The following is a 24,210-nucleotide window of genomic DNA, read 5'->3' as shown; positions in this document are numbered from 1 at the left end:
CCAGTGCAGTGCTGAAGTTAATCGTCCGAACCTCCCCACGGGCCGGGAAGCAGCCAACATGGCCCGCTTCCCGGGAACCCCGTACATAACTTATATACTCCATTCGAATTGAAACTGTCTATTTTTTCTTAATTTTTTTCTTACACCCACAGGAAACAAATGTATCAAAATCTGTCATAGTCGTTATGTTACCATTTATAACAGATTTTGCAGCAAGCCTGCATATCAATTTTGCGCGTGTGTAAACAAAACATGTCACCGATCTGCAGTCCTGCTAAATTCAGAGCTACGACAAATTTATCAGGATCGAAGATTCTGATGACAAAAAACAGAATTGACCCCATTCGTAAAATTGTATCTTTTTCAACCACAAAAGTAGTTTTCTCTCTCAGCTATCAACATCACTATCTTAATACAGCACTTCTAAGCCATCGTAAATCAACAATGTCTTGACAACGATTCCGGAAGCCACCGAGTAGATCTTATTCAAAGAAGCAACAAGCTAATCTTAACGGCACGCTGAATTAAACCATCCACCCAAATGATTACAAAGAAATAAAAAATCGTGTGATGCGCTGAAATTACCCCACAACCAGAGGTGAGAAAGATTCGCGTGATGATCGTGATGATCGCGCAATGTGGGGCTGAGGTTTATTCAAACAAACATTGCCGAGGTGCGAACGAAACCCGCTCTTTGGATGATGAATATGACGTGAAGTCTTATGAATGGTTCGTGTGCTTCTGAATGTGTCGGAGTGCCGAAAAGGTACCGCCACAAGCTCCATGAAGTGCTGCTGCTGAGAAGCTTAGATTTGATTTATCTTTTCGCGGAATTCGCTTAGATTTCACGCGTGCAGCCGCAACACAACACCCGAAAGCAGTTATTATTCGCATTTTGGGGCGCGTAAAAGAAAGATTAGCTCCGGTGGCAGGGCTGCAAACCAGTGGTTTTTGTCATTAAGTTTTTCAAACTTGCAATGATTAAAATATGTCATCTTAATGTTCCAAACAGCATTAAAATTGTTCTGATTACAGATAATTAGGCGTAAAATAGTTTTAAATCCATCAATCTACAATATATCGGTCAATTTGAATGAAAACTCACCACAGCGATTTTGAACTCACCACATCTCAAGCAATCAAATCTAAAATATTCGTGGACACTGTGGAAACAGCTCCGTCAGAAACCTGGGAGGAAATTAAACAGTGCCTTTTACTGCATTTCAGCGATAAAAGAGACGATGACGCCATTATAAGAGACCTTCACAAATTATCGAATTCAACATCCTTGGATGAGTTCTACGGAAAAGTGGAAAGAATGCTCATGCTCCTGATAAACAGGGCAAAATTGTTAGAAGCTCCAGAAGTTTTACCAACAAAAATCGAGATGTATCAAAATATGGCTCCCTTTCAATAATTTAAATCAATACAAACAAATGAATCCGAATATTCAATATTTTACTCAATATCCAAATCGAATGATTCCATTTAACAATTTCATTCAGGCCAAGTTTCCGATTGCAAATCAATCCTTAACTAAACCCATGCAACAAATAAAACCAAATATGCAGCTACACCAGTATAAAAAAATCTATACAGCCTAAGCCAATACCAATGGAGGTCGATCCTTCATTGAGATCAAGAAATTCTAATAATAATAATTTTAAAATTGATGAATTACAGAACATCAATACAGATGAAATTGAAACGCCAGAACATGAAAACATTGTTATAAGCAAACCATCTGAAGATGGGAGATGGGACTGAAGATCAAACAAAAAAATTTTAGTGGTCAGCGAAGAGAATCTCCAGACATAATCGGAAAAAATTTCATTCCTTCCCGAGCAGACGGAAATAACGTGGGAATAACATTTTTTGATATTTGAAAATACTAGGCCAATAACATTTTATGTTATTTATAACAAGATTTGTTATTCACAGTTATGATTTTTTTGTTATTGGATTGTTATTGTAATAACAGACTAATAACATTTTGAGTTATTCTTCGAACAAATCTTTGTTATTATTTTTTGTTATTTTAACAACTAATCCGATCATCCCAATAAAGTTGGAGTTATTTTTCCATAACAAAAAATGTTATTCCAAAGTTGTTTTGGCTCTCAGCCAATATCAGACCAATAACAAATTTTGTTATGATAACATAAACTGTTATTACACTCTTATGCAAAAATGGATTTTGCAATAATATTCCATAACGCTTTTTCTTATTTTAACAGTATTTGTTATTGAAATGGCATGCATTTTGTTATTACCGTCTGCCCGGGTTACATTAAATTAAAATCTAAATTCAAATTTCTTATCGATACAGGATCTAATAAAAATTACGTTAGTCCTAAAATAATAAAACATGGTTTGAAATTATCAAAACCAAAAATTATTTCAAATATTTCTGGAAACCATATAATTGATCAATTTGTAAAATTTAACCCTTTTCCAGAAATAAGTGAGAAAAAAATCGATTTTTTCATTCTCGATTTTCACGAGTACTTTGACGGTCTTATAGGTTACGAAACCTTACAAGACCTAGAAGCGGAAAAAAACATAATTATCTAAAAATATTTAACAACAACATAAAAATGTATAAAAAAATTCCAGAATTGATAAAAACTTAAATTACTGCCCAAACAATTCAAATCGTGGAAATTCCGTGTGAGTTTGATGGAGAATTTTATTTTAAAGAAGAAGAAATTGCCCCAAAAATTTTTTTTTCATCCCTGGAGTTTACAAGGCTTCAAACAAAAAGGCAATCATGGCCCTAAGGAACGAATCAAACTTTAATCAAATGCTAACAGTTCTACACCCAATTAAAAACAAAGTCAACAATTTTGAACTTATTCAACGAAACGAAATTAATACTCACATACAACTCAATTCATCAACTCAACACATAACGAGATTTCATAAATTGATCGATAGTTTAAGATTATCACATCTCAACGTTGAGGAAAAAGAGAAGCTTATGAAAATTTTGAATGAAAATCAGGATGTTTTTCATTTAAAAGAAGAAGCTCTCTCCACTTCTACTGGGGTGGAACACAAAATTAGAACAAAAGATGACATACCAGTTCATCAAAAAAAATTATAGATATCCATTTTGTCATAAAGAGGAAGTTAGTACTCAAATAAAAAAAAAATGCTAAAAGAAGGTATAATAAGGCCTTCGGCATCACCGTGGACTTCTCCAATCTGGATAGTCCCGAAAAAGATTGATGCTTCTGGCGAGAAAAAGTGGCAACTTGTTGTCGTCTATAGAAAGCTTAATGCTAAAACTATTGATGACAAGTTCCCCATTCCAAACATAAATGATTTTCTTGACAAACTGGGCAGATGTCATTACTTCACCACATTAGATTTGGCAGCTGGATTCCATCAAATTAAGATGGATCCACAAGATATCTGTAAAACAGCTTTTTCTACAGAAGAAGGGCACTACGAATACGGTTGCATGCCATTTGTACTTAAAAACGTTTCAATGCCTTGAGAGCATCAAATTTAAAAATACAGACAGATAAAAGTGAATTTCTAAAGAAACTTCGGGGATTTCTTGGAATTTTAGGGTATTATAGAAAATTTATTAAGGATTTTGCTAAGATAGCAAAACCCCTTACCAATTCATTGAGAAAAGACGTAGGTATTAAGCATACCAATGAATTCATAAGTGCATTTAATAGATGCAAGCAAATTTTAACCGGAAGCGACATTTTGCAGTACCCGGACTTCTCAAAACAATTTATCTTGACAACAGATGCTTCGAATTTTGCTCTTGGCGCTGTTTTATCTCAAGGCACGATTGGAAGCGATAAACCAATCGCATTTGCTTCAAGAACCCTTAATAAATCTGAAGAAAATTATTCTACAATAGAAATAGAACTGCTTGCAGTCGTATGGGCATGTAAATATTTTAGACCCTACTTGTTCGGTCAAAAATTTATTCTGTATACGGATCATAAGCCTTTGACCTACGGTTTAAATTTAAAAGGTCCTAACAATAGATTGGTTCATTGGCGCTTGGCGTTAAGGGGTTATATACATGTAATTTGGGAAAAAAGTCAGAGGTTGGCATGAGCACACATTTAATTTTTTTTAAATCTGTTTTCAGGGTATTAAAATATACATTTTCATCTGTTTACAAACAAATTTGAGGACATTTGGTTGTATCATTACCGAGATATAGCTATTTGAAGTTAGCAGTTTCGAAAATCGGGTGCCACGATATCTCAACACTGCTATGACCAAATCGGTTCAAAATTTTGGTGAAGACTCGTTATAACGGTCCTATGTGCATGACGAAGGCTGATTTTCAAAAAGCTTATTTAAAAAAAGATAAAAATATTTTTGTATTTTTCATATAAAAAATTGTCAGTTTATGATTTTTGTATTTTTTTTAAAAACAAAATTTTAAAATCGGGCTTCGTCATGCACACGGGATATATCTTAAAGCTTAAAGTTTTTAAATTTGGAAATGGATGTACACATTTTGTTGGCCTGAGTCTGTTCTAACCGAAACCAACCAGAAAAATCAAAATATTGTGCTCCAACATGGTTAAAACTGCTGTCCCAATTCGCCCCATGTGTCCCGATTGACCCCAGTTTACGGTAAATCAACTCGGTGTTTCGAGAAAAACGCTTTCAAAGTTTGACAGTCCGCTTTGCGCATGGCAAAATTTTGAGTTTAAATCGTCTCTAACTCAGTTTATTCATGAAATATCTTCATGAAACTTACAGGAGAGATTGAAAATCATCATTTAAGCGGATTCAATAAATTTTCTGAATTATCCCCTTAAGCGAGTTTGAAATAGATCCTCGTTAAGCGAGTTTGAAATAGATCCTCGTTATCGCCCAGGAAAACAAAACGTGGTGGCAGACAGTTTATCACGTTTAACCCACGGGCAGTCGCGTACGTGTACTTTGTACACACTTTGTAACGGCACTTGTAAGAAATGCCAAAACACGCGACTTCCCGAAGGTTAAATTCAGAAATAAATTTAAGTGAAGTATCAGATGAAATCGGTGCTCATTCAGCAGACACTGACGATTCTGAATTCATCAAATGTACCGAAAAGCCATTGAATTATTTTGCAAATCAGATTATATTGAAAATTGGAACAAATGAAGACAATGTATATGAAGAAATTTTTCCAAGAATATTCAGAATAACAATTACAAAAACAATTTTTGAGTTCCACAACTTATAAATATTTTCAAAGAATATATGGACATAAAACTAACAAATTGTATTTTATGTCCAGAAAGAATAATGAACACACTACAAATTGTGTACAAAAATTATTTTAACAGCTGTAAAAATTTTAAAGTCTTTATTACCCAAAAACTATTGATCGACCTTAAAACTCCAGAAGTACAAAATTTAAAAATAGAACAAGAACATGAGATTGCACATCGTGGCATTTGGGAAAACCAAAAGAAAATTTCATCAGAATATTATTTTCCTCGAATGAAATTTATGATTCGACAGTATATCCAACTTTGCGATACATGTAACAAAAACAAGAATGATCGGCATCCATATAAAATTAAATTCGGAACCACTCCGAATTCAAAAAGACCTTTCGATATACTTCATATCGACATTTTTATTTTCAAACCATCTATCTTTCTTTCGGCTATTGACAAGTTTTCCAGATTTGGAATACTTACACCAATTAAATCACGAATTATCACCGATTTAAGAAAAGGACTACTAAATTTTTTTTAAGATCACGGTGCACCTAAATTGTTAATATGATATTCACTATGTTCCAGCTAATCATAGTGAGAGCAATGGTACAGTGGAGAGATTTCACTCAACCATTGCTGAACTATTTAGGTGCATCAAAACAAAATATCCAGACATGAATGATAAGGAACTTTTCTTGTTAGCTTGTACCTTATATAACAACACGATCCATACGGAGAAATATTCTTTGGCCTGAAAGACGGTCAAGAAAGGCCTATAAACATTCAACAAATGGTGGATGAAAGAAATAAGTTTTATGATAACATTATCTCTACCAATGCCAAAACGCAAACTAAAAATTTGCAGTATCATAACAAAAATAAGGAACAGCCACCTCATATGGAAGAGGATGGAATAGGCTTAAAAAAGGTACAAGGTATCAAGCGGAAGACCAAAGAAAGGTATTTGCCGGTCACAATTGTTCACAATAAAGAAAGAACAATAACAGACAGTTCTGGTCAAATACATAAAGAAAACGTAAAAAGAATGTAAGATAACCTATTTTCTTTTTTAGGATGCGGTGGATCTACTTGATGACAATCCTTTTCATGAAAGTCCACTTAAATTCATCGAAATTCATCCAAGTACACAATTTGAACCCGGAAAATGCAGCATTAATTTTGAGATCTGGGCAAGGTAGGCTTTTAACTGGGTACAATCGATTATTGCATACAATTGATTTGAACCAAATCGGCAAAACAATTAAAACATTAGAAGAATTAATAGAAAAACTAAACGCATCAGGAGACATTTCAAAAATAATCAATTATAAAATCAATGTTTTGCAGTGGTTCCCACCATCCCGGAGTTCCAGAGAAGGACGTGACTACTGCGTAAACAACAGCCAGCGTCCATCGTCGTAAATCAGCTTGTAGCATTAAGTAAACTTTGAATAAAATCAGACTAGAAGTAGCATCCGAGTAGTTCAGTTCGTCATCCGAACTTCATCTTAGTTTTTAAAAATACGTTTAATGCAACAACTATCATAATTTGTTTACAGTGATTTTTGACACTTTCCTTTGATCATTTTTGGAAAAAAAAATGTGTTTAAAAGTCTGTTAGGTTTTTTTGTTGTTTTGTTAACAAAACATATATGTTTACGATGAAAAGTTATCTATCGTTAGACCCAAACCATGCATCAAAACATCAAATATCGGTGATATATAAAAAAGCAATTAAGTGATGAAAAAAATAGTCAGAATTGTTTAAAAGTCTTCAGATTTCAGATTTGTAGGGTGTCCACTATTGGTTAAAATACCCTACACTGTAACTGAAAATTTGTGTAATCGCAGTCGAACTGAAAAAAATCGTATGAAAAAGTGCGAAAACGAACTCAGCAAAGTGCGATTTTCAGTTACAGTGTACAGTCCAGACACTGTAAAAAAGTATTTTTTTTTCGATGTCTTATTTTTGATTGAAGTTCGATAAAGTGATTAAGAATTATTTAAATCCAGAAGGCGGCGACGAAATAGCTGTCAAAAAGAGATTTTCTGTCCAACGAATCATCCCAGCGGTATACTTTACACGGTAGGCCTGACCGCCTTAATTTTAATATTATGCCAAAATTTAATAAATGACATAAGCATTAGCCGTACGTAACTAAAATCTGCAATCTAAATTCAACTTTAACGGTGCACATCAACCAGAGCTTTTGCACCCAGATTTTTGTTACAGACATTTTAGTATCTTCGAAATTACGGGTACTATCGAAATATTGTTTTATTCATCCCCTAAAGTACTGTCCACAAAGTAATTTACAACAAAGTTTGACTAATTTGACAAACGCGTTGTTGCAGGATTGGGTCCGTAAGTTTGACAATTTTGGAATAAGAAGACAACAACTTCCTTCGTTGCTGTGTACCCTTAAGACCTAAATTGTTACGGTAAATCGTAACCCTGGCCATTTGCTGAAATTTTTTCCCAAAAAAAAACTGTGTACGTATCAATTATAATCGTATTATATATCTTGTCGCCCCGTCTCGGTGACCGAAACTGCTCATTTATGGCGAAATATGTCTTGATTAGTCCAATTTAGATGAGGGAAAATCTCGCTGCGCGATCTTTTGCAGCGTAATCTGACTCTCTTGATGTTCGTGGAGTTGATTATACCGGACAACGAACAGGGATGACTGTTTTTGAGTGTTTTTTGGTTGCGTTTTTTAGACAGTCAGTTGATGAGTATTGTAATTTTTATCAATGAAATACAATGCTGTGGTGAGTTCAAAATGATCGTGGTGAGTTTACAGCTAAATTGCTGATTTCAAATAGAATTTACGTCCGCTTGTCTATGGTGTGTGTGTGTGTTCCAATCCAATACCCGCTAACCGGTAGCGATATTATGGGAAAGTATAGTTTGTATCAGACGTTGTATATGCCGAATGCTGATACAACTTATCTCATTCCCGGGTATTAGGTGGTGATAGCCCTCGCGCTGCTTCCACCGACCCGTTTCAGAATGACGGTCCTTGCGGTCCAATTCCGAGGTCGCTGGGCATTGTTCGGCCCCGCCTAAACATAGAAGCAAGCATCTGAAGGAAACTCGATCTATATTGAGACTTCCAATCCCGTCAGGCAAATCAGGGATCAGCGCGTATTTAATATGAGAAGATAACATGTTTCAAACACTACGGATCATTTCACTGCTAGAGTGTAAACCTTCTGATGGCCGACTGCTTAGCGTCCCAGACCACCAATCCAAAGGCGTGAGTTCGAATCCCACCTGATTAATTTTCGTTTTTTGTTCATATTCAAAGTTCAAATTCCTGGTAACCGACCGGGATTTGATCCCTGAACCTTCTGCTTGTGAGGCAGAAGCCGTAACCATTAAGCCACGGAGCCGGTATTTACGTCCGCTTGTCTATGGTATAAGAAAATTTGAGATAAGACCCATTGAAACTCAGAAACAAATTTAATTCTTTACATTATACGTTCCAAATCTACAGCGTAGGTCATTATTAAATCAATCAACGCAAAAAAGACTGTAAAACGCAGGTAATATAATTTACAGTCAATAAATTTCTTTGTTACAGGTTGGAGTTAAGCTCACCCAAAAAGTAAGCTCATGGAAGCCATGGGAAACCACCGAAACGTCCGTGCAGTGGATCCTATCAAATGAGAGGCAATAAAAGTCACCGCCGGCGATTGATTAGGGGAATGAGGATAAAAACGGTCGAAAAAAAAGAGATTTTCTTTGTCCCGGGTCCGTTGAGAGGAAAAAAAAGGAAGAACGGAACAGAAGCCGTACAAGAATGCGCCAAAGGCCCACAGGTAGAAATGTATACGGAGAATCAAAGTGCGCAACACGGTCCCGGACCTTATGGTGTCATTTGATCCCAACTTGCCGACAGTCCACAGGTTCACAAACACGAACGAATGAGGACGGTCCCCGCCGGTAATAATTAGAGGGACAAGAGGAGGCAACAATTAACGATACCGCCGCCGTCGTCGCCGCGGCTATCACCGGTGGTTAGGGATTGTGACCCGAGGTTGGACCTTAAAAAATCTTTAAAAGACCTTTTCCAATAAAGGAGCGTTAACACTCGAAAAAAGCAAAATAGCAAGATATACCCTTGGCAGCTGTTTTTTTCCACCGTCGGCCCATCGGAATTCCGATAAGCTGCGAATTCGGTCGAAAAAAGGCCTTTTAGCGTCAGCTTTTCGGGATCTCACAGGTAGACCCAACCCGTTCCCATTGATCGACGCAACCCATCAAAGAGGGGTCGATCGAATGATCGAGCATGAATTTAGCTGATTAGGGGCGCTACAGTTTCCTTTCTTCACCTCGCATTGAAGTCGTCGCCGGGCCAGTTAGACAAAAGTCTCGATTTTTTTTTCGTACAGGGAAGACGACCCATGGGAAACTAGGTGTAGACGGCTCTAGCACGGGTATGACTTTGCTAAAATTGCATAATTTCACGCCCATTTCGCTGTACGCTGCAGGGCGTCCGCCCGAACGAAGAGATAATTGTTTCTCCTTTTAAATCGTGTGTTGTGCGGAGAATCGTTTGAATGGTGCCAGAGTGCCAAATTTTAAACTGTTATCGGCGTGGGCTTCCTGTCATTTGAACGATCTCCTCTTGGGGTGGGCCAACCGTGACCAACAGTGGAGTATGGTGGGGGCCTTAAGTGGAAATTCTCGCAACTAGACGCAACCATCTGAAAGCTGCGGATTGGAGTTTTACACATGAGTTGGCCCTCTGCGCGATCTGTGGGCAGGCATTTGCTGCGTTGATTTCTTACTTCCGGCCATTATGGGGCTGGTTGAGTGAGCTGTGGGATGTTTGGATTGGTCCGACGGATCGGACGGGGACGCGATCGCTTCTCACACTGGGCACATTTTTTTTCCCCCTTCGTTAGCAAAGGGAACGACAGTCTATCGATGTCTCAATCAGATGTTCCAATGGATGATTTTATTTTTTTAAGGTTTTCGAAGTTTGTCCTTTAAGTCTTTCAGATTCGTGATTTAAAAATATTTAAAAAAAAAATGTGTCATGGTATCGACTTGATCTCAAATCAAAAAAATCCATGCAATTTTAAATTAAAAAATATAGAAATTTGAAAAACAAGCCATAGCTTCAAAATTTGAATGAAAAAAGTGTTTTAAAATGCATTTTACATTAGTTCAAAAACTTTTTGCGATACTTAAAATCGAAAAAAAATCAAAAATTGAAAAGATTGTTTAATGCATGCAAAAATGTTCCATGAAAAAATAATTATAAACGCAGGGGAATGCATTTTTAATTGATTTCAGCTGATTGCACAAAAACTTTAGATAAAATGTGTACCAGCCTGATAACACATTTTCAGTTTAACCAACACTACAAAGAAAATTTCTCTTCTTGTTTCGTCATCTATTTGAAAAAAAAATGTATGGAGCGTAAAACGGTCTCCGACCCCACCCCATCCCCACCAACTGCGTTACGTAATAAAAGAACGCTCCCAAAGCAACAGAAACGGAAAGTTGCGTTCAAGGGGTAGGACAGTGAGTAATTTTGAGAAATTTTGAGTAGAATTGAGTAACATTGAGCCACTCAGAATTTCTGAATCTTCACAACCAACGTAACGAATTTTGACAGTGACATTTCGACGGTAACATTTCAAAAGGCATCATGTACATTTTGACACTTTCTGGGTTATTGCATATTCTGAAAGTACTCCTAATAAGCTACCTCTCCACCAAAATTGAGCAAAAGTTACTTCAGTAAAGTCTGTTTAATCATGATTTTAAATAAAGTAACATAAACAAAATCTCTGCCATTACACCCAACCGGCGGTCGCATGATTGTGATACATGGCGGCATGAAAGTATATCAGAATCTGCATGAAAACTGTCCTCATGCATTTTTTGCGATATAGGGGTATGACATTTTTGCCCGTTACCGACAATTATCGACATTACCGACGGCAGATTGATTGTATTGCAGAAAAAAAATCTTAACAGAACGAGGATTGAACCATCAACTTCTAGGTTGCTGATCCGACACGCTACCACCGCGCCATGGACGCTTGATGAATGGTGAAGGACAGAGCGCGAACATAATGTTCTCTCTAGAGTGTTGCTCGGGGACGCGCCAGCATTCTATGTGTTGGTGAGAACTGCAGATCGCTGACGTGTTTACACGCGGGCAAAAATGATCTATGGGCTTGCTGCAAAAAATGTAATAAAATATAACATTTTTTGCAGCAAATCCACTGTTGCAGATTTTGAGATATATTTTTCGTTTGGGTGTAGCAGTCCCTGTTTATATAGCCCTGTCAACCTGTCAAACAAAAGACTATATGAACCTCGTGACGAGAAAAAAGCAACATGAACAAAGCGCCATGTACATTCGGCGAAGAAAAACGAATCATAACAAAGCACCCCCCTCAATGTCAGCAGGGTGATATCGGCGTTGGTGATTTCAAAAGGAGTTATGTTTGTTTTTCTTAAATAAAACGACGGAAATAATGTTTTATTGAATTTGGATGATCAAGTATCAATGAAAGCAACGTTTTTCATCGTTTGTTATTATTAGAACATCTTATTTTGCTTTTATATTAAAATGGGAATTGAAAATGGATGCTCAACATTTAAATGCGTTTTTCTCAAAACGCATGGTTTGTACATGATGCTTTTTGAAATGTTGGCGTCGTAATTGCGAGTTGCAGTCTGGACTTCGTCATGTATAAGTGCTGAGCTGGATTTGAAAGCCGGCAAGTGTTGGTGTTAAAATTTTTATTCCCAAAGAAGTTTCGCTTAGAACCGGTCAGTTTTTGGAAAGTAAAATGTCTAGGATATGGGGTCGTGCATAAACCACGTGGTCTCCTTAGGGGGGGGGAGGGGGTCCGAAATCCGACCGAAAAAAACCATGAAAAGCCATGGGGGGGAGGGGGGGGGGTCGACGGCTGACCACGTGGCCTTTCAAAAAAAAAATCTTTTCTTTAAAAAAAAAACAAAAAAATACGCGCTTTGAGTTTAATTATATGCATACATTTTTTGTTACACTTTAAAACCATACAATTATTGTGTTTAGAATTATTACTTATATTTCAATGTCACAATATTTTCCAATTCAATATTTAATTATATATTTCGGCAGATTCATATCAATACTTTGAGCCTGTTATTGAATGAACACTTTTTAATACTCATGTAAGTACGTCTTACAAAAGTTTAAAAGCTGTTAAAAAATAAAGTGACAGTATCCAAAGTTAATATACCCAGAAAAATGCGTACCAAAATGCAAACAAAATTTCATTTTTTTTTGTTGATGGTATCTTGTAGCTAAAAATGTGCTTGCAAATTTGCATTGAAAGTAGATGTAGTCTACGATAGTTCTATTTTCGAACAGCTTAAAAAATAAATATTGCTGACAATTTAATAAGATTTTCGTAACAAGGCAAAAGACTAAATATGTATTACAAATGAAGTGTCTAAAAATGATTCTCTGCGAAAAAAAAAATATTATCAAAATCTTAGATCTTAGCTAATTACCGTAGCTGGTCCTATAAGTGATCGAAGAATCTTTATTGAAAGATTTTCTTTTGACACTTAAAACAAACTCAAGATATCTTGTATCTCCTCTCTCCTGCAATATTTTTTTAAGTACAAAGAAACTAAAAACCCCAATTTCAGGATTAGCTCGCAAAATTTCAGTTTCACTACCTCATTTGCAAGTGAAACGTCTATCATTAAAAAATAACCAGGAACGAAAAAACGAACGATACATACTTTAAGATTCACCAAAAAATGGATGAATAATTTGGTCTAAAAGGTATTCCTTATTTCATGGATTACACAGTTCGGATTGTTAAATTACATAAAATTTCATAAAATACACGTTGACTATCCATCGGCAAAGTTGTAGGTATTTTTTTTTTGAGTTTTGTTTTATGTTAATAGGGACTATCTCTTGAGCCAAAGCGAAATATGGGCATACATTTTAGATTTTTAGAGAAAAAAACGAGCTTCAAGCAAACATTGTTTTTGTTTCTTGATTAATTTAAAGATAAAAAAATAGGGGCCAAAGGTGCCCTTTCCTGAAAATATTAGTTTTTCTTTAAGCTGAGAAAATATACTATACCCTCAACTTCATATTTGAGATAAAACCACTCAAATATATAGACACATTAAATTAATTCAAGTTTTAAAGAGTCACTTAATTTTCAAATGCCGATATCAATTTGTGAAATAAATTTCAATACAATGCCGTTAAAGATCAACATAAATAAAACTCCTTAAAAAAGATGGAACGGTATTTTCAACTCGCTGGTTCTCGGGCATAACTCAACCAACCGGGACATTTTTTTTGAGTGAATTATAAGGACATCTAGATAATCCTTAAACTTTGCAGAACTCGATTTGATCACATCTGTAATTTATGCGATCAAAAACGTCGTTCCAACTTTTGTTTGCTCTAGTAAAAAAAATCGCCTGAAAATCCGTGGAGACAAGCCCGAAAATCTGCGAGGTGAAGTTACCGTTCCAACGTTTTAGGGAGGCTTGGGTATCCGTGTATATTGGACATGCGTTGGGCGTCCCAGTGTTAATAACTTCAAAGATATTGAAAAGATTGAAAAAATAACTTATATTTAATATTTTTTTGTATTTATTTTGAGGTAATATCTCAGCAACCAAAAGTTGGATCAAAAATCTTAAATCGTAGATAATTGCCTATTAAAACAACTGAAAAAAATGTAAAATCAATTCCAAATATTAGCTCGATCTTTTTTTAAATTTATCAAAACACGTAGTCGATAGCAAATTCAATTTAAAGTAAGAGTAAGACTTAAACAATTTGGATGTCCATGACTAAAAGAATGATTTTTAGCGCGTTGTCTACAACTTTGCCAAAGTCACGAAATCGATTTTTTCGATTATTTTCACATAACTTTTGTTTGCACAGCCGGACAATTCTATACAAAATCGGTCTTTATTCTAAAATTTTTATTTTTGGTTTTTTTAATCCGTCTCAAACCTTTTTTGGTGCCCAAGCCATTTTGCATCATTAGTTTGTGCATATAGTTTTCCATACAAATTTGGCAGCAATGAAAATTAAAAAATCTGTATCTTTTGAAGAAATTTTTGGTCGATTTGGTGTCTTCGGCAAAGTTGTAGGTATGGATAAGGACTACACTGAAAAAAAATGATAAATGGTAATTTATTTTGCTGATTTTTAATTCCACTTTTTGTCACTAAAACATGATTTGCAAAAAAACACTATTTTTATTTTTTTTTTAATTTTCCCATTTTTTTGCTGAGATATTGCCATGCAAAGATTTAAAAAACAGAAAAATGGATGTTTACTAAGTCTTACCCAAACAACCCATAATTTTCTTATGTCGATATCTCAGCAACTAATGGTGCGATTTTCAATGTTTATGAATAAAACTTTCGTGAAATTTCCAATCTTTTCGAAATCAATATTTTCAAAAAAATTAAATTAAGACTAACATTTCAAAAGGTCGTAATATTGAATGTTTGCCCCTGTCTCTGATTCTTGTATGGAGAAAAAAATTACACAGCTCGACTTTTTTTGGACACACTGAATCATTGGAATCAATCATGCTTAATTTAAAAGAAAAGTTGCTTTAGTTTGGATTTTTATGAATGTTTGGAATAAAATAAATATTAACTAGGAGCATTCATAACTAGATATTTTCCTTAACATAAAATGAAAATATTTTTTTCCTGAAACAAAACTTTTTACTCTTTTATTTATTAATTTTGTTTTTATGAAAATATTTAAAAGCGCGTGAAACCACGAAAAACCATGAGGGGGGAGGGGGGGGTCAAAAATTCTGGAAAAAAAAGGCCACGTGGTTTATGCACGACCCCTATGTCCTGAGCAAGCGTAACGACCATAGACATGATATATTCAGGTTGTAAAATTTTATTCTGAAGGTTTAGCATACATTTTTTTAAACAGTCTAAACAGTTTAAATTTGCAAAGTATGGAAAGTTTGGCAATCTGACATGTTGTTTTTCATACAACAAATTGTATTGGACGTTTTACAAGCATTTATCCCATTGTTCAGCCGATTACACACCGCTCGCTTCGATCGCCATAGCCTTATTTGGAGGAAAAGTATCCGAGAGGGAAAACCGCACAAAATTTCAGATTAAGTTACACTCTCGTGGCGCAAGGATGAAAAAGAGGTGTGCACCAGGCCAAAATAAGGAGAGGGCGGTCGAGAAAATTGTGCGGTCACAAATTAAATTTGCTAAAGAAATCTATACTCAGCAGGGGTTAAGCTGGACTGCTACATTGAGGTGGTTTGCTGGCGGTTGAAATTCGTGAAAATTACCAACGGCAGGAAACAGATCCATGTCCGAAAGCATGAGAGAGTTGATCAAAAAGCGCAGTAAAATTGATTATCGCTCTCTCCTTCTTGGCATTTCACAACTGAGTTGTTTTCCCCCTTGAGAGGTGAAGACGGTTGCCATCGACGACGCCATCGCACGGCCCAATGCACCACGCCGGGACCTTCCCCATCAACGTGCCGCCGCAATGTGTCCGGTGGGAATTAGGCGAAGCCAAGGGGGAACGGCGACCTCACAGATAATTGAACCTCAAAAGTGTGTTCAGAAACGTGAAATTTGTCCAGAAATTGTGTGGTTTTATAATTGTCAAACTGAAAAAAAGGTGAACTACCAATAAAAAGTTAAATTGAAAAATCAATAATATCCAACTGATTCCAATCTGGAGAACTTTCATTGCAGAGTTTGTCCGACTGTCTGTGACTGCACCCATTTTTGGCCACACAGAACTGGATTGCAGAAAAAGGACGGATACGCAATTCTCAGAGGGATTTCCAGACTTATTATTCCGAAATGCCAAGCTAATTATTGAACATTTCATGCCGTGCTGCACACACAAAGTAACACACAGCGTGAAGCTTATCATCAGGCACGTTGTCATTCGATGGTCGGTTGACCCTATTAAAAGCGACGTCTCCCAGCATCGACACGAGACGACGCGGTTTTCAAACGCTTTTCTCGATACGCTTCGATTTTATACGTTTTCATGCTAATTATTGGGGCCCGTTCGGCCGGATTAGATTATTCAATGCGTCAATAAAGTTGACCGCAACAGCGTTTCAAGACTTTTGGGCGAGTCGGGAAGAACGGTGGAACGAAGACAGGGATTTTAAAAAAAGAACCATAAACGATCGGGAAATTAACCCTGACATTAAAAAATTAATATTACTAATTTGTTTCAATTTGTCCGTATCGGAGAGAGAGAAATTCCAGTCTTTATCGGAGTTTTGTGTATGCATGAGTGACCGTTGAAATTTGAATATCGAAAGAGAGCGCGAACATTTCGGGTTTTTTTTTTTTTGACGAGGTGAAAGGCGAATTCATCTCACCTCACTGAACTTCGATGCGGGTCGTTTTTTTAAACTATTGTTTTACAGTTATGATGAGTTCTCTTTAAAAACATTATGCTAACTCGCGAAGATAACTATACAGTTCAGTGATAGCGCACCGGAGTTGAAATGTTAACTACTTTGGCAGTGGTGTTTCTAGTTGCTTCTTATCTTTTTTTTTGCTGATTTGCTCATATGTGCATCGAAAATTATACTCTTCAGCTTTCGATACCCAAAAGAGATGTGTACAATAATTGTACATTCTGAACCTTTCCTCTAGTCGAACACGGTGAAGCAAGTAAAGCTGACTTGATTTCGTAATGATATGCAAATCCCCGCAAGCGTATTATGATTCAAATTATTAATTTGTCTTTATGTTTGCTCGTGTTCCTGCGCCCGTTCACGGATCTTCATCTTACTCCACATATACCTGCCGGGGGTCAGTTGTTGTGGCCGGTCCCCACGATGTGGACACCGCACCGCATCGAGAGCATGTTAATGAAGCGATTTTTTAGAAGCCGGCCGGTCCCCGCTCCTAGGCAGTCGATTGAACGTGCCTCGAATATTTCCACGACCATTTGGGATGGCCGCCGCGACATGGTCATTTGTTTCGGGATAATTACACACCGTCGAAAAGGTCTTAGACACTACCAGCTAGATAACCTACAATTATACACTTCCTGTGAGCTGAACTTCACCTTTGTTGTTCGGTGACTCTTTTTCGGTGCGCCCCAAAATCATAGCTATTACAGGCTTCTTCACTGGATCTTCTTTTCTTGAAACAACTCACACACAAACACGTGGTTCACTCGACAAACAATCCCACCCTCTCGATGGAGGCACATCACTTTCACGAAAATTGCCCTAAACCAGGCGATCCTGGATCTTCCGGTTGCGTTTCTTCCCGGCCAGAATGAGGTTCAGCTGGGTGAGGATTTCGTTGCGTTCGTTCAGTTTGATCACGTGCTGCTGTTGGTGTTGCGGTTGTACAAGATGCAGAAATTGTTGGTCACGCACGGCTCGAGGAGGTCACACGCTGGTCTCCGAATTCAGCTTCAGCACGAACTTGTTCGACTTGGGATCGATCACCTCCTCGCTGATCGTGAAGTGAGGGATCTTGTTGATTGTTACGGTGAGCGAAACATCGTTCTGGATCAGCTGGAAGGTGCTACCATCGCCGATTGGTCTGGAGAGCAGTTCGTCACAGATCAACGCCCAGTTGTGGTTGGTTCGGCGTTCTTTGTCGTTTTGAAGGACGGGCGTCTCGACGAGATACGGCTCCAGGAAAGCCCGCGGAGACATGTCGTACTTGAGACAGTGGGCCAAGTGCTTCAGGATGGACTCGATTGTGTGACGCGGTTGTTGGCGTGTTACACGAAGATACTTCTGCAGGGCACGTGCCATTGATGGGAAAATAGCTTGAGCTGCCTCCTGCGGGTCAAGAGGAATAACCGGCGCTTGGGTTTGGGGTGGGTCATTCGTTTGACGCTTGATATGGGTAAAGGCTTCTTCGGCTGCCGTCACCAGACGAGCTCTTCGCTTCTTGACTCGCCGCTCGTATTCATGTTCCTCGTAGAATCGTTCATTGTGCGAAGAATCACGCCGTCGAGCATGGGCAGCCAAGACCGCTCGTGATTGATTCTGCTGTTGTGCAGGTGTTGCACCATCTACCTCGTAATACTTGAACGAGGACAACGCCTTTCGCTGTGATTTAGACACGGGCAGCCGCTCCAGATATGGGTTGTAGATCGTGAACTCAGTATAATACCGACGAAGCACCCACACTGCAGTGCGCTGTATACTAAGCTGCCCTATGCTGTAGTTACGAGACTCGCCATCTGGACTTCTTATTACTTTGATGTGGTAAACTGGCTCAATATGTCTAATCGAAATGAGCACCACTGCCGCGTAGAAAATGGCTAGCAACGTATCCGTGAAACTTATAGAGTAATGTACCAGCGTACTGTAATCCACGGCTTCCGACCCGGTCACAAGTGCTTTCGTGCCTTCGGTTACTTGTACAATATAAAACAGCCAATACGCGAAGGTAGTGATGAGAACCAGCACCAGTACGAAGGCCCGCCAGAAAAATATTCGCGGCATGATGGCTGCTGGTTTCTTCAGGAAAAGCGCCCACACTCCTATCGCCAGCAACAGCATCCTAGCCGCCAGCGACACTAGCATTCCCTTACACTCTGCGTTGCATGCTAACAGCTTCAACCGATCATTTTGCGACAAGTCTAGGTTGTCGAAAGCCGCAGGAAAGAATCCTACCTTTGGTAAAACAGCCATTGCTACCGGGCTTACGAAGGCAACTAGACACAATAGAAACGATAGTGTTCGCTCCAGATACCGCTGACAGGCAAAGCCAATCCCCGTATCGTCAGACATTTGCCAGTAACTGACATCTTCCATGGAAATGCTCTGCTCTGAGGTATTGCCAGTTATGGCCGTTGTATTCTCACCCCACGTCTCATCCTGTGGTAATATTTGCACCTCTATCACTTCCTGTCCATCTCGACTATCGTCCCCAATGTTGACGCTTGTTTGGAAGGGCGCCATGTCGGGCCGTTTGTTTCTAGAGTGATTGTTTCGATGTGAGTGCCTCGTCCGATCCCTGTGTGAGCCCAGGGTGCTGCTATTGTTTCCGCTATGTCCTCTCGAACGCCTACTCGTCGTCTTGCTGCTCGGTTCCGACTTGACCGATTCGGTTTCCATCATGGCTCAAACCAATATTGAACTACTTGCGCTGGGGGCTGGCATTGGCTTGGAACGGTCCCCGGAATGCTTCAATGACTAATTGGAAAATTGTTGTCGTACGGGCAACACCTCCACGACGTAAACTCTCACGGTATGCGCTTAGAACAAATTGATTCGCTCCACTGCTACTGTGGCTCCCACCGTACCAGGAACAGCGGCACAAGAGCAAGTGGCCCGTAGCCGAGATGTGTGTATATGTGTAAAAAAGAGAGCGAGCAGCCAAACCTGCCCTTACAGTTACTTCTTATGCGACTACTTTTTCGCTTGCTCTTTCAACTTTTCTTCTGACCAGCCAACAACGGCGCGAGTCCACTTATTTTGCCATCAAGGAGCCACACCAGTTTGCTTCGATGATTTGGAAAGAAATTCCATTTCGACAATTGACAGATTGAGATGTACGATGGACTTATGCAACGCTCACGGCAGGAAAATTGTTTACATTTAATTGCACGGCTGAGATATTTTGGGGTGTCTGCTTTTATTCACCACACCACATCACACACATTAATGACTGTTCCGTTTCGTTCCGTACGGGGGGTGCGGTAGAGGCAGTCGAAAAAAAAAACCTATTTTCAATTAAACACACAACGCATCACTGCAATTTTCACTGACAATCTGATGTGGGCAGCCCGCGGCAACGTTTCCCGATAACTCGTTCACGATTCAGCACGATCATCACGGCAAACGGGCAAAACTTTCTACGGTTCGCGACGGCCAAAAATTCCTTCCTCCATCTTTGTTTTACTCCATTTTCGGTTTGTGCAAAGGTGAGCAACGGTGGTGAAGGCGGCGAACGCGGACCGACTCGCATGGACTTGTGCTGCGATAGCGGTGAAGAATACGAATGCCGAGCGAGGTGCCGACGAGTTCATTGACAAGTGCATGCCAAACCAAAGCAAAAGGGGCACTGGGCGAGAGCGAATGAGAGAGCGAGAGGGTGGGAATACAACACACCAATACAGAGCGATACGCAAGACGTTTGCTGGCACGGTGGTTAGATATCGGGTGGGATGTCGGGGAAAAGGTGGGAATATAGAGGAACCCCTTCAGAAACGTGATTAAATTTTAAGTAAGTACATTTCTAGTTTAAATTTTCAAAACAACCTATCCCTCATGGGTTTCCTATGCAGATAGGGCCTTTTGAAAATTTAATCGAGATTTCATTGTTTTGAATTGAATTAAATATTATCAATTGCCTTCCCGCATAGTCATGAACTATATAACTACTTTATGACAAATAGTTACTCAACTATTTATCAAATGGTCTCTACTATTCATTAAATTGTAACCCAACTATATATGTACGATATATCAAACCATTAATTCCATTCCCAAAATAGTTTTGGTCGATTTTACTATATGAGAAATTAGTTGTTAGGCAGAAAACTATATGAGGTTTTCATACATATGTAAATATTTTTATAAACATGGATTTTACGTCAAATAGTCATTGCCCAAAAAATTGACTATTCCCTATATAGTTTCTGAAAAACTACTTTACCGACACTACTTTGCCGACACTTTAAAAAAGACCGCAAAAATGAACCCTACAATTGTTGTGATAACTACTTCGGATATAATCAAATTTGATTTTTAAGTTCTATCGATAGTTGGTGAATGTTTACCGCCATTATATGTGATGTTATTTACGTTGCTGCCGAACTGCTGCCGCCTTATCCGATTGATCTATATCTGTTGGTGGTTTTTCGGTGGTTTTGGTGACATGTTGTGTTAGAAGGGAGCAAGCTCGGGGGCAAGTATTTTTCGATAAGTCCAAGTAGTCCAAACAATTGACTCATTTTATAGTGAACAGTAATAGTCTACCATGTAGTACACATATTTTTGGTGTATGGTAAGAACAGCATGCCTACTTTTTCTGGAATAGTGAAAGTCAATTTCATGAGCCCTCGTAACATTTTTCTTCTTTTGGGGAGTTTTCTGATAATCTGAGGAGAAGTGGGGGTGTTGAAGGTTCTCTATCATCCAGAGGAATCGACTGTGATCAATTTACTTGATAAAAGTTGAAATTTTTGTACCAATCGTTTAACATATAGTTGGATTATATAACAAACTGTAATTGTACTCCATACTGTTGAAATATTGTTTGAACTATTTGGACTTATAGAAATTTTTAATTCAAAATAGTATGGTGTATAGTAATTTTACTTCATGTAAGTTGACAAATTATTTGGATTATACAAACTTATCGAAAAAATGTGGCCGCCATCAATTGTGTTCTACTATAGCATTTATAGTAGGTTTTTAGTTCTTACAGGTTCTGACTATAAAAATCTAAAATCTGTGGAATTTTGCTATATTGTTCTCAATAAAGTTGATAAATTGTTTGAACTATTTGGACTTGTACATTTTTTCGTTGAGTCACGTTGTCTAAACAATCCGAACTGTTTAGTGTAAGGTTATTGTACCCCAAATAGTTCAAAAATAGTTAGAATCATTAGATTTACTTCAATAAAAACGTCATCATTTGACGATCAGTTTCGTTATGGTTTTGTATAGTGCCGTAACTATATGATAATGGTTAAGTATGTGGTAACTACATCTCTTTTAGTAGTAATATAGTTTGGACTATTCCCCCGATGGTTTTTGATTATGCGGGTTTCTCTTTCAAAAGTGCTCAAAAATCAAGTAGATTAAAATATTTTGCAATAAAAAAAACAAATTTTCAATGAAATTAGAAGTGCATGCAATAATCTTTAAACAATCGAGAAAACATATTGCTGAATATATTTTGTTTTTGAGCAATAGCGGAACTTCCCAGTTACCTTTTAGCACTGCGGGGTTTGTTAAATAGTGATCTGTTGGCTGAGAATTTGCAAAACAGCTCTGGCTGTCAAAATGCATATGCGACCTTTTCAAATGTTGCTCCAGACTTCTAGAGGTTCTTTTACAAAGGTCCTATAAACATCTGAAACACTATAGCCTACAGGACATTTTCAGAAAAAAAACTCTATAGACTTAGAGTATTTTTTTCTTCAAATTTTTTTTATTACAGATCAAGGGGCTGGAAACTCTAATATTACTTAAGAATACTGAGTATACTAACGATATTCCAGTATACTTGTTAGTATAGTTAACGAACAGCAATAAACTGTTAGTATATTAAGATACTCTCAGTATATTGTTTAGTATACTTGCGATTGGTTAAGGAAATAATAAGTATACTAACATATATTTTGATATAGGGTATTTTAACTATTAGTGGACCCCCTAGTAGAGCCGAAGCACATTTTTCACAAATTTTCAATATTTTAAGCACTTTTCATAACCCTTTGTACAAAACAATGGAATCTGAAGTCTTTTGAATAATTTTGACTATTTGTTTCATCAGTTATTTGTTTTTGAGCAGAAAAATAGCCATTTGAAAAAAAAGTTTTTTTTGCCTGTTATGGACCCCCTTTTCCTATAGTGGACCCGGGTCCATAATCCGATTGTGGACCCGGGTCCACTATAGGCAAACTGTTATTATTATACCAAATTTAACCGATATTTGATGTTTTGATGCATGGTGACATGAATGATATAATGGATGAAAGATGGATTTTGCTCTCTTTTCACCATAAACAAATATGTATTGTTAATAAATTTGGCTTTAAACAGCAAAAAAACCTAACAGACATTTTAACACATTTATTTCCGAAAAGGATCAGAGAAAACGTTTCAAAAACCACTGTAAACATACAAATAATTATGAAAAGTAATTTTGATGCAATTTTTTTTCCAAATTAATTACATAAATGCAGGCCAAGGATTGATACCTAAGAGCAAGCAATGGCACTGACCCTGTTGCGTGCTCTTCGGTTGACGTCCACGTAAGGAACATCCTGGAAGGAGCGCAACTAACTACATCCGTAGTTCTGTTAGATCATCCGAATTATCTTGATCAGAACAGTATAGCTCTGGTTCCTTGCGAGTGTCCTATTTTCTTACCTCCACGTTGGCTTGGTTTTCATGATGACCTAGCTGGTGGCCTGTGGAAACGGATCGTAAACCTTTGACCACCGCGGGTCAGAGTCGAGACGGCTAAAATAAAGGGGCGCGACAATGTGGGAAAGGGAAGTAATTTGTGATTCTAGACGGTATTGTTTTGATTCGCAGTATGTTGAGTCAACTGATGTGGATGTACCTGAAACATCGCACAACGGGGTTTCTCTTCTCTTCATTCTCAGCTACCACCTATCTCCTATTTTTATTTTGCTCTACTGATTCTCAATTCTTCACTGATTCTTCTGTTTAATATCCATCATTTGATTTTGATTTCACTAACTTTTGATTCTCTTATCTCTCAAAGCTTTTCCACTCTTTTTTACCAATTGATACTGCTGTAACAAACTTTGTTTTGTTTTTTTTTTTCCTTAAAAATATACTTTTCCTTAATGTACTAGTAATATCAAGTCTATTTATCATTTGCCTAATCTTTTTTGATTTTATTGCGAATTTATATATTTGAATAATTCTTTATCTGTCCTATAAATTATCACTATATTTACTATAGTCTAGGCTTGTTTTGTATCTCTATTTATTAACTATTATCTAATTTTACATCTAATACATCTAGCTTCTCATTTTTATTCTTTAAAATACGCTCATCATTCTCTTACTATTGATTCTTTGTTTTCTATTGTTTTCAATCTTCACCCTTTTTTCAAAAAAGTGAGGTTTGAGCCCTTACTCAATTTATGGAATGGTTAAAGGATTAACACAAATATTACTATTGTACTTTTGAAAAACTTTTATAACATGCTTAGGACCAAAAATTGTAACAAAACACCGCGACAAAAGAAATAGCAACAACGAATCAACACTAGGAAAGGTTTCAGGAGAAA

General features: G+C 37.5%; 1 protein-coding gene across 1 annotated transcript; it reads right to left on the bottom strand.

Annotated features, from left to right (window-relative positions):
* Positions 1 to 12,041: 12,041 nt before the first annotated feature.
* On the bottom strand, positions 12,042 to 20,213 carry LOC120426493 (vang-like protein 1). The gene has a single exon (XM_039591262.2). The coding sequence runs from the start codon at positions 19,325 to 19,327 to the stop codon at positions 17,636 to 17,638; it is 1,692 nt and encodes a 563-aa protein (XP_039447196.1). The 5' UTR covers positions 19,328 to 20,213; the 3' UTR covers positions 12,042 to 17,635.
* Positions 20,214 to 24,210: the final 3,997 nt, after the last annotated feature.

This window comes from Culex pipiens, chromosome 2 (assembly GCF_016801865.2).
Source record: "Culex pipiens pallens isolate TS chromosome 2, TS_CPP_V2, whole genome shotgun sequence".
Classification (NCBI taxonomy): domain Eukaryota; kingdom Metazoa; phylum Arthropoda; class Insecta; order Diptera; family Culicidae; genus Culex; species Culex pipiens.
Note: the sequence above shows the minus strand (reverse complement) of the source record. Positions and strands in the feature narration are given on the sequence as shown.